We start from the raw sequence: 9,598 nt of genomic DNA, 5'->3' as shown, positions 1-9,598 counted from the left end.
TCAGCACACAGGCATCTACACACTCACACTCACACACTCACACTTACGCTCACACTCACACACGTACGCAGACATGGTGTGTTTGTGCTTGCTGACACGGCAAGCCTGCTAACCAAAGGCCCCAAGAACACAACATCAGCAGCTACAACCAGCAGCAAGGGCGGCAAGAGGGCTACACATGCAACAACAACAGCAGGGACAACGAAACCAACAACAAGTGCAACAGCAACAGCAGGAGCGTCGTCATCGTCGTCGACAGCATCACACGTCCCGTCAACGCCACGGCGACAGCAGCGCGGTGCCGGCTCCACGGGCGCGTCGCCCTCATCCCGCATCCCATCGCGCAGGTGCGTGAAGACGTGTTTGTGTTTATGTGTGTGTGTGTTGTGTACATCTGTGTCTGTGTGTGTGTGTATGAGTGTATTTGTGGACATGATATGCACGTGTGAGTTTCCAGTATTCAGTACTTTGTGTCGTCATGACCGCCATTACTCACCCCTGCCATCCCACCCACACTCACTGCCCCTCTTGCATCCCGCCCTGCAGCCCGAAAGGTGCGGGCAAGAGCCCGCGTGGGCGGGTGTCGTCCGGCAGCGGCAAGGTCGGTGTTGGCTCTCGCGTCACCGTCAACGGCAAGCGCGGCCATATTCGCTTCATCGGAGACACAGGTGCGTGTGGGGGTGAGAGCTTTGTCAACGCATGTGTGTGTGTGTGTGTGTGTGTGTGTGTGTGTGTGTGTGTGTGTGTGTGTGTGTGTGTGTGTGTGTGTGAGGATGTGTGTGTGTGTGTGAGGATGTGTGTGTGTGTGTGTGCGTGTGTGTGTGTGTGTGTGAGGATGTGTGTGTGTGTGTGTGAGGATGTGCGTGTGTGTATGCGTGGCGTAATGCCATCGAGAACAAGCTCATCCTTTGTCTCCCCACGACAAACCAACCTCCTCCTCCACCTTCCCTTCCACATACCCACACCATGACAGAGTTTGCTGATGGAATGTGGCTTGGCGTTGAGCTGAGCGAGCCTGCGGGCAAGAACGACGGCACGGTGCAGGGCAAGCGATACTTTACGGCCAAGCACGACCACGGCCTCTTTGTACGGCCGACGCGTGCCACCGTGCACGGCGTCACCGTTGACAAGCTCCTCGCGTGACATGACTGCTGCCTTGTAGCAATGCACACCTTGCTGTTTGTGGTTGCCTTATTTACACCACATACACACGCAAAGACACACACCTTCACACACACACACACACCTTCACACACACACACACCTTCACACACACACACACACACACACACACACACACACACACGCACACACACACATTCACACACCTTTCTCTTGCGTTGTCGACAATTATGAACATGATGGTCAATTTTCAGCAACGCTTATGCGAACCAAACCAACAACGCCAAATCAACCAAACACACACACACACACACACACACACACACACACACACACACACACACACACACACACACACACACACACACACACACACACACACACACACACACACACCGACAACGATGTCACTCGAGCTGGTGAATGGCCGGAGCAGAGGAGGCGGGTGTGCGGCAAGCATGAACCGCCTCATGTACTCCAAAGCATACCTCGTGTTCTACCTCCTCATAGCCTTGCTCTGCCTCGGCGAACTCATCTGGACCATCGTCACACAGTGCGTTCACGTGATGTATCCAGCAGCTTTCAATCAAACCGCCTCGAGCTGCTGCTGTCACCGTTCTTGTTGTTGCGATGCAGCAGGATGGCACAGCTTATGAATATGTGTGTGCGTGTGCGTGTGTGTGGTGTGTGGTGTGCGTTGTGCGTTGCGCTGTTGTCTGGCTCACGCCCTTCCCTGTAACCTCACACCTTGTCAACGCTGCCCCACGCACGGCAGGGATGTCACGTTGGAGTACTTGGTTGTTGACATCATTCTCAATGTTCTCATCATCTTGGAGCTCATCATTCGCTTGATCGCCATTACCCCTGCTGTAAGCACGCGAATGTGCGTGTGCGTGCGTGCGTGTGTGTGTGTGTGTGTGTGTGTGTGTGTGTGTGTGTGTGTGTGTGTGTGTGTGTGTGTGTGTGTGTGTGTGTGTGTGTGTGTGTGTGTGTGTGTGTGTGTGCGTTGCTGTGTTCAGGCACACGTTTTTTCAATCACCGTGATTATTTTATGACGCTCACACGTACATGCGATTGTCTCGTGCACTTGAACAGCGGTTCGTCAAATCAAAGTGGAACTTGGTGGATGCCTTTATCGTGCTCGCCAGCGTCGTTACTCTTATTCTGGCCATCGTCGAGTTCTCAACTCCAGGAGAAGAAGAGGTGCGGTTGTGTGTGAGAGAGAGAGTGTGTGTGTGTGTGTGTGAGTGTGTGAGTGTGTGTTTGTGAGAGAGAGAGAGTGTGTGTGTGTGTGTGCGTGAGAGAGAGTGTGTGGTGTGTGTGCGTGTGTGAACGTGTGCAAATATGTGCACACGCGTTGTGTACGCACGTGGTGTATGTGTGCTGCGTGCCTTGGTTGATTGGTGTTAACCAAACATCTCTGTGCAAATGCCAATTTGAATCCACGCATGCCAGGTCATCTTGGCTGCGAGCGGGAGCGTCTTCGTTGCGTTGCGTTGCGCCATTCAAGTCTTCCGAATCTTCCTCCTCCTGCGCATGTGCGTAATAGCTGATACGTACACATTGTGCATCTATCTGTGTCTGCGTGCGTGCGTGTGCGTGTGCGTGTGCGTGTGCGTGTGCGTGTGCGTGTGTGTGTGTACCATGATGACCTGTACATGGTCTCCCTGTCCTCACCATGTCCTCATCATGTATGCACTTCGCTTGCTTGCAGGCAATGGAAACGCCGTCAGATCTTGGGCACCATGGACGTTAGTGCTGATGCATCATGCCGTACACCTTTTACTCTCACACTCTCATTGACACTGACACATTGTCTCTCTTGCCCAAGCGTTGCTGTTCTTACCAACACACACACATGCACACGCAAACACCACTGCATCCCTGCTCATCTTCACACCTTCCCCGTCATGCCACTGTCCTCTGTGTATGTGTGTGTGTGTGACAGGACGGCGACGATTCGGACGACAGCCAGCGGCTGATGTTTGGCGACCTCGACGAGCCAGACGCACACGACTTCAACTGTGCGTTTGCGTTGTCGGGGAATTGAAATGGCGGCTGCGCTGTGGCTGTGATGTTGGTGGTGCGCTCTTTTTCTCACTCAAACACACACACACACACACACACACACACACACACACACACACACACACACACACACACACACACATACACACATACACAACGCGTGCAGCGTTTATCCCGCCGGATGCACAAGACGATCACGGTTATCTGCAGAACATGGACGAGCTGTTGTAACGCTCCTCGCAATGGCGCAATCTGGATGCTGAATCCTGTTCTCCACACACTGCTGTCCTGCCTTTGCTACTTCTGCTTTTGTTTCTGTCAACGTGCTGGTGCCACGCCCATGCTGTCCCCACCTTTATTGACCCTTTAGGTTCTGTACACACTCTGTATTCTTGCCGCATTCCTTACTCCTTCTGTTGTGTTGATCTGTTTGCGGATGTGACGTGTATGTCTGTGTATGCGTGTGCAAGTGAATGTGTATGTGTATGTGTATGCATGTGAGCGTGTATGTGCATGTTGTGCATGTGTGTTATTCGCGTCATTGTCATAATTGCACCTTTCCTGTGCTGGCGTTCCAAGCCTGCACGTGTTTCCCTGCTGCACCGCCTTCCGCTTCCTGTCTATCGCGTGTGTGGTTGCCACTACTGTTTGCTCCTTCAAGCGGTGTGGTCATGTTCACTGGCTGCCACAGGCAACTGCTGCACACATTCCTTTTCATAAACAACACAGTCACTGTCTCGTTTCATCACGCGGTCTTGGTCATATCAGTTGTTTACTCATTCAAAAGTCGACACAACAAACATGCACTCTGAATGACAACATCTCTTGGAGTGTACACAAATCGCCACAGTTTGCTATCGTTCGTGTTCACTACCAGGCCCATCACATCTGCAAGCACCATCACGCGAAATACACCCACTGCATCACACATCCGTGCACCAGCTAGCTCTGATCACCACCATCTATTCTGTTTTCTCCTGCGTCATGCCTTTCTCCCCCTTCACCACCGCCCTCAACATCACCACCCTCCTCATCGTCATCATCGTCATCAATGCCAAGTGCAAACGCCTCAGCATCATCGTCATCATCATCATCATCATCATCATCATCGTCATCATCACCATCGTGCAATGGAAGGTGCTCTTCCTCGTCCACCTCGTCCAGTGCCCGATATGCAACCGATCTCGACCCACCACGGCCACGGCCACCACCTCTCCGTCTCACAACCCGTCTTCCCCTCCTCCTTCCACCACCACCACCACCACCACCACGACTGCTACTGGCGCCTGCTCGCGTGCTCGCTGTTCTGCCTGTCACTGGTCCGGACCACAGGGCGGTCGACGCAATGCTCGCTGCGTCTGAGATGTCGCTCTCAAGTGCATCCTCCACGCTGTCGTGAAGGTTGCTGGTGCTCCCCATGTGACTGCCTCGCCCGCCGTCCGTCATCGTGCCCGGTGCAGACACGCCACCACCACCGCCACCGCTGCCACCAATACGGATGTGACCGGACGGTCCACCGCTAGTGGCAGTGGTGGTGTCATCATCATTGCGCATGAACGAGACAACTTGGCGCGGGTGCACGCGACCGCGCTCAAACCGGCGCAGCCCAGACGCCTGGATTGCGTGGCGGATCTGGTGGGGGGGGGGCAATGTGTATGGATGAGGCGAGCGAGCGAGCGCGTGCGCGTGTGTGTGTGCGTGCGTGTGTTTGTGTGTTTGTGGTTTGTGTGTGTGTGTGCTGTTGTGGACAGAGGCAACTTTGTTCACAGACGAACAGACAGCAAGGCCAGATTGACTCATGCGTGCAGGCGCAGACACACACACACACACACACACACACACACACACACACACACACACACACACACACACACACACACACACACACACACACACACACACACACACACACACACACACCTTCGATTGGAGAGGGTGCGCCGGCGCAAGTTCTCGTGCAAGTGAGACATGTCTCCCGAGCCAGCTGGGCGACGTGTTGGCGATGGGCTGCTTTCCTCGCTCGAGGTGATGGCGTCATTGATGGAGGGCAGATGCGGCGGGAGATGGCCCAGCGCTTCCCTCACAGCAGCTGTTGCTTCGCGCGAGGAGGAGGACGAAGAAGCCGATCTACCAGTGACACTGTTGCGGTGCAAAGCTGTCCTGGCCTGTGTTGTGTCGTACACAGACTCAAGCGGCCTTGCATCCCCAACAAGGTCCATGCCTCAGCTACAACCACAACCCCAACGCAACAGCAAAACAATCAACAAAAAGACGGATTTGGCGGATGTGATTGTGGAGGATTTGCGTATGTTTTTGAACAATTTTCAGCAGGGATGGCCGGGCCGTTGCGGGAGCTGGTGGATGCGGTGCGTGGGCTGCGGTGCGCCTATGAGGATGCACTGACACAGGTGGAGCGCAAGACAGCGGCCCTCCGCTTCGTGGCCCAGCAGCTCCGGCACCTGTGAGTGTTGTTTGCAATGGTCTTACATTTGTCATCGTGCTGCCCTTTTCCTTTTTGCTTGCGGTTTCCTTGATGTCTTGGCACTGTTCTTGGCACTGTTCTTGCCACACTGTTATACACAGCTCATGGTCGCACTCATGATGTGCCATGCATTGATTCTCGTGCGTCGATGCAGCCAAGAGAGCAGCCGCAATGCGGTGGTGCGCGATGTGCGGCAAGAGGTGGACACCCACAAGCAGGTAGGGCTGTGTCTGCGGTTCTCTTCTTTGTTGCTCGTGGGACTTCCACATGCGTGCTGCTTTCCTTTCATTCACCACCACCACCGGCACTTCGTTGCCACAGGACACGGATGCTGCAATGGAGGCTGAGGTGCGATCCCTAAAGCTGGTGGAAGACGCCCTCAGCCGTGCAGAGGTCGTCAGGTAGGCACATGTGCATGTGTGGGTGCGAAGCATTTGTGTGCGCCCGTGTGTGCGTGTGTGCAGCATGTGTGTGTCTGTGTGTGTCTATGTTGATGTACACGCTTGCCCTGGGTACGCCCGCGATTTGCTTGCAATTATCTTTCCCACCATACTTGACAGTGTGACGTGGATGCTCCTGCTTGTGCCTGTGTACACAGGGTTCGGCAGCAGGCTAAAGAGCGCAAAGCAGAGCGAGAGAAGCAGCGTCGAGCCATCTATTCAACCACACCTGCGCCACGCACCAAACGGTATGTGAGATTGACAGGTTGGCAGCTTGGTGAGGACGAAAGCAAGGTTTCATACAAACAAGCACACATACACAACTTGGCGCTCATTTCATGCACCTTGTTGCGCTCTGCCTGACTTTAGACCATCGCGTGATACAGCACCAGCAGCACCACCACCATCATCATCAGCACCATCATTGACATCGGTGTCATCGTCACGCCATCGTGTCCGCGGTGCGAGCCAGCCGTCATCTCGCGTCGCCAGCGGCCGCCACCGCGCACCGCCGTCCTCATCACCATCGTCATCACGAACAGCAGCTGCAACTGCCACGCGGCCTGCACGTGGTCGTGGTGGTCGTGGTGGTCGTGGTGGTCGTGGTGGTCGTGGTGGTCGTGGTCGCAGCCACACCAGTAGCAGCAATAATAGCAGCCACAGCAGCAGCAGCAATAGAGTGGGAAGAGCACGTGGCAGCGCAACAGCGCGGCGTCTCGGGCGCGTTGTGTCTGGTCGGGGACGTACCGGGACAGCAAAGCATGTTGGACTGAATCAGGGCAGCGACGACGATGACGCCGACGGTGGTGGTGGCGTGGAGGTCGGTGGTGAAGAGAAGAAGGAAGAGGGAGGAGCATATGCAAGCCTTGCTGGGCACGATGGGGCAAAGGAAAGGGGACCACACCACCAAGCTGGCATGCAGCACCAAACCGGCATGCCAACACACAGCACACAGCACCCGTCTCAACGGCCAGTCGCACAGGCAGCATTGAGCCAACCTGCTGCGGAGAGTGAGGTGGATGCGGGTGTGTTGGCGGCTGAGCGGTTGCAGCGGCAAATGGACCTGCGTGATAAGCTGGAGAGACACGTTAAACGTGCATCGAATGCAGCCCTGGCCAACATCCGTGCCATTCACCGACTCCTCGCTTCCAACAGCAGCAGCGGCGGTGACGACGACGACGACGACCACGACGACGATGACAACGACGACGACAATGATGACGATGATGATGATGATGATGATGATGATGACCACGCCCACGCTGGTGATAATGATGATGATGGCGGTGTGAAGGGACGCATGGGTGCTGCACACGTGTGGCGGTCGTTGTTCCTGAAGAGAATGGCGCAATCTGCTGTCCTCACGCCCCTACGCGAGAACGATGATGATGGTGATGGCAAAGGCAGCTGTGAGCGGTGGCGTGGTGCTCTTCTGTGCGAGGATTCGATTCCAGCCGTTCTTGATCTCTACATGGACGCCGTCAGCACCACAGACGCGCGCACAGGTTGGTTTTGCGCGGGAGGACGAGGCAGTGAGGGTTGATTGCTGCTGGTGTGCATCGTGAATGCCTATGTGGACCCACGTACTAGCGTACGAGATCGTTTGTGTGCCCCATCGTGCAGCCGTGATGTGTTGTGTGTTCATGCACACACACACACACACACACACACACACACACACACACACACAACGAATGTGCAGATGTGGGCCTCGCCGGCGTGCGGGTGCTGCTTGTACGATCGCTGCGCGCCCTCGGCCACGACATCGACGACATATCCGCACTTCTGCATGGCGGAGACGCGCACATGTGTCAGGACGACGTTGACGATGACAGGACCATCTGCATCTCCGATTGCAATCAAGATCCCGGTGGACAGGTGCGGCTCTTGCATACGTCTCTGAATGCATGAGTGCATTGATGTGTGCGTGTGCATTTTTGTTTGTGTGTATCATTGTAGTGGCTGCAGGTGACACGAGCCAGTGTTCATCGTGTTCTCACCTCGCCATCTCTGACTCGCAACAATCGCACCGCACGCCACCCAGGTACCATCACCACCACCGCCATCATCGTCGTCATCAGTGGTCTCCGTCAGCCCGCTGTGCATCCATCGCCCAAGCTGGCTGCCGTCGACGTCGCGCATCCACGCGCACATTGCACGACTGAAGAGGGGTGGCCCTGCGCACCAGCAACACAGTGGTGGAGGTGGTGGTGGTGGTGGAGGTGGTGGTGGTGGTGGTGGCAACGATGACGATGACGACGATGGCACAGATGAAGATGCTCCCCAGCCACTGTGAGTGTGAACATAGGCCCATCGGTGTGTGTGAGTGAGTGAGTTTTGGGTGTATGCAAATTGTCATGCGTGTAATGGTTGCCATGCGTGCGATGGTTGCGTGCTCATCACGTGTGTTTTCAAGTTGGTGCTGACAACTGCCTCTGACATTACCCCTTGCCTGATTTTACTCCACGTTTCACTCCTCCAGGCCTTCTCACGATGTCAACAACTGCTGTTGGTGGATTGACGGCATCCATTCGCCACAAGCACAAAAGTCAGTTCGAACGCGGCATCCAATTTTACAAAAACATCACTGCTGGAATGCATGCGTACACACACACACACACACACACACACACACACACACACACACACACACACACACACACACACACACACCAAGCTCAAGGCATGTTATCGACCCATAAACACATATGCTTCAGGTTGTATTCGCGTCACTTTTCGTCGTCTCCACTCGGCACCGGCCCACCGTTTGAGGACTCAAACCGCATCCACTCTCTCCTCCGCACACACGTGCAGTCGCTGCATCGACAGCAGGTGTGTGTGTGTGTTCGTGTGTGTTTGTGTGTTTGTGTGTGTGTGTGTGTTTATACGTGTGTATAGGTCCGCCAGTACTGCCTATTTTTTCGAGCACACGTGTTCATTCACACACACACATACACACACATACACACACACACACATACACACACACACACACAAATCACATCGCATTTGACACGCAGTGGGAGGTGTTCCAAGCTGCTGTGACGTCAGGGCTGGAAACATCTGCCTCGACACGTGTTGATGAGCTGTTGGACATCCTGTCCACGCTCCAAGCATCACCAACCTCCGACCCGAACATTGTCATGCTCCTTGAATCGGTGCGCACTGTCATCACGAATGGGTGCATGTCACAATTTGTTTTGACCCACTGTCATCGCATTCCACCCCACCACCCCCACAACTCTTGAAGGCCACTTGGAGCACCACTCTGCTCACGATGATTCCTCTTCCAACTTCCACTGCGATGTGACAGCTGTGCGCGGAAGCATGCAAGACAACAGCGTTCTTGCAGTCAAAAGGACAGACAGTCCAGTCGTTTTGGAAACGCGTACAGCAAGACCACAACGACGGCAACGATGATGATGTTGATGATGATGATGGTGGGCATCAACATGTGTGAGGTGAGGTGATGTGATGTGCTTTGACACACATGTCAACATCGATGGCTTGCTCGGTAACAGTGACG

General features: G+C 54.8%; 5 protein-coding genes across 5 annotated transcripts in view; 4 read left to right on the top strand and 1 right to left on the bottom strand.

The window, feature by feature from the left end:
- PTSG_06843 (uncharacterized protein) overlaps positions 1-1,369 on the top strand; it is a 3,941-nt gene extending 2,572 nt beyond the window's left edge. Inside the window, exons 9-11 of the mRNA XM_004992186.1 lie at positions 72-347; positions 547-668; positions 974-1,369. Of these exons, the coding sequence (XP_004992243.1) occupies positions 72-347; positions 547-668; positions 974-1,143 (568 nt within the window). The 3' untranslated portion in view covers positions 1,144-1,369. The remainder of the gene's footprint in view (positions 1-71; positions 348-546; positions 669-973) is intronic.
- Positions 1,370-1,526: 157 nt separating this feature from the next.
- PTSG_06842 (uncharacterized protein) lies at positions 1,527-3,381 on the top strand (the record flags this gene model as incomplete). The annotated part of the gene is made up of 7 exons (XM_004992185.1): positions 1,527-1,675; positions 1,898-1,991; positions 2,218-2,325; positions 2,578-2,660; positions 2,837-2,873; positions 3,071-3,146; positions 3,317-3,381. The coding sequence occupies 7 exons, from the start codon at positions 1,527-1,529 to the stop codon at positions 3,379-3,381; spliced, it is 612 nt and encodes a 203-aa protein (XP_004992242.1).
- Positions 3,382-3,905: 524 nt separating this feature from the next.
- On the bottom strand, positions 3,906-5,454 carry PTSG_06841 (uncharacterized protein). The gene is made up of 2 exons (XM_004992184.1): positions 5,067-5,454; positions 3,906-4,782 (listed from the first exon to the last, which is right to left on the bottom strand). Exons 1-2 carry the CDS (start codon positions 5,367-5,369, stop codon positions 4,093-4,095), a joined length of 993 nt encoding a protein of 330 aa, XP_004992241.1. The 5' UTR covers positions 5,370-5,454; the 3' UTR covers positions 3,906-4,092.
- A 29-nt stretch (positions 5,455-5,483) lies between these two features.
- PTSG_06840 (uncharacterized protein) lies at positions 5,484-6,714 on the top strand (the record flags this gene model as incomplete). Its single annotated transcript, XM_004992183.1, has 5 exons — positions 5,484-5,611; positions 5,787-5,850; positions 5,954-6,033; positions 6,231-6,320; positions 6,459-6,714. The coding sequence occupies 5 exons, from the start codon at positions 5,484-5,486 to the stop codon at positions 6,712-6,714; spliced, it is 618 nt and encodes a 205-aa protein (XP_004992240.1).
- Positions 6,715-7,129: 415 nt separating this feature from the next.
- On the top strand, positions 7,130-9,532 carry PTSG_06839 (uncharacterized protein; the record flags this gene model as incomplete). The annotated part of the gene is made up of 7 exons (XM_004992182.1): positions 7,130-7,577; positions 7,775-7,950; positions 8,117-8,364; positions 8,555-8,620; positions 8,790-8,904; positions 9,093-9,230; positions 9,386-9,532. 7 exons carry the CDS (start codon positions 7,130-7,132, stop codon positions 9,530-9,532), a joined length of 1,338 nt encoding a protein of 445 aa, XP_004992239.1.
- Positions 9,533-9,598: the final 66 nt, after the last annotated feature.

Source organism: Salpingoeca rosetta (genome assembly GCF_000188695.1).
Source record: "Salpingoeca rosetta unplaced genomic scaffold supercont1.17, whole genome shotgun sequence".
NCBI classification, from domain to species: domain Eukaryota; class Choanoflagellata; order Craspedida; family Salpingoecidae; genus Salpingoeca; species Salpingoeca rosetta.
The sequence above is the reverse complement of the archived record's forward strand: the minus strand, read 5'-3'. Positions and strand labels throughout refer to the sequence as shown.

What these genes read in the sequence shown, in the direction of transcription:
- PTSG_06841 (XM_004992184.1), bottom strand. Translation starts at nt 5,369, where the DNA reads ATGGACCTTGTTGGGGATGCAAGGCCGCTTGAGTCTGTGTACGACACA. An exon ending in CCCTCTCCAATCGAAGGTGT is followed by an intron (nt 4,783 to 5,066) that starts GTGTGTGTGTGT and finishes CCCCCCCACCAG; the next exon opens with ATCCGCCACGCAATCCAGGC.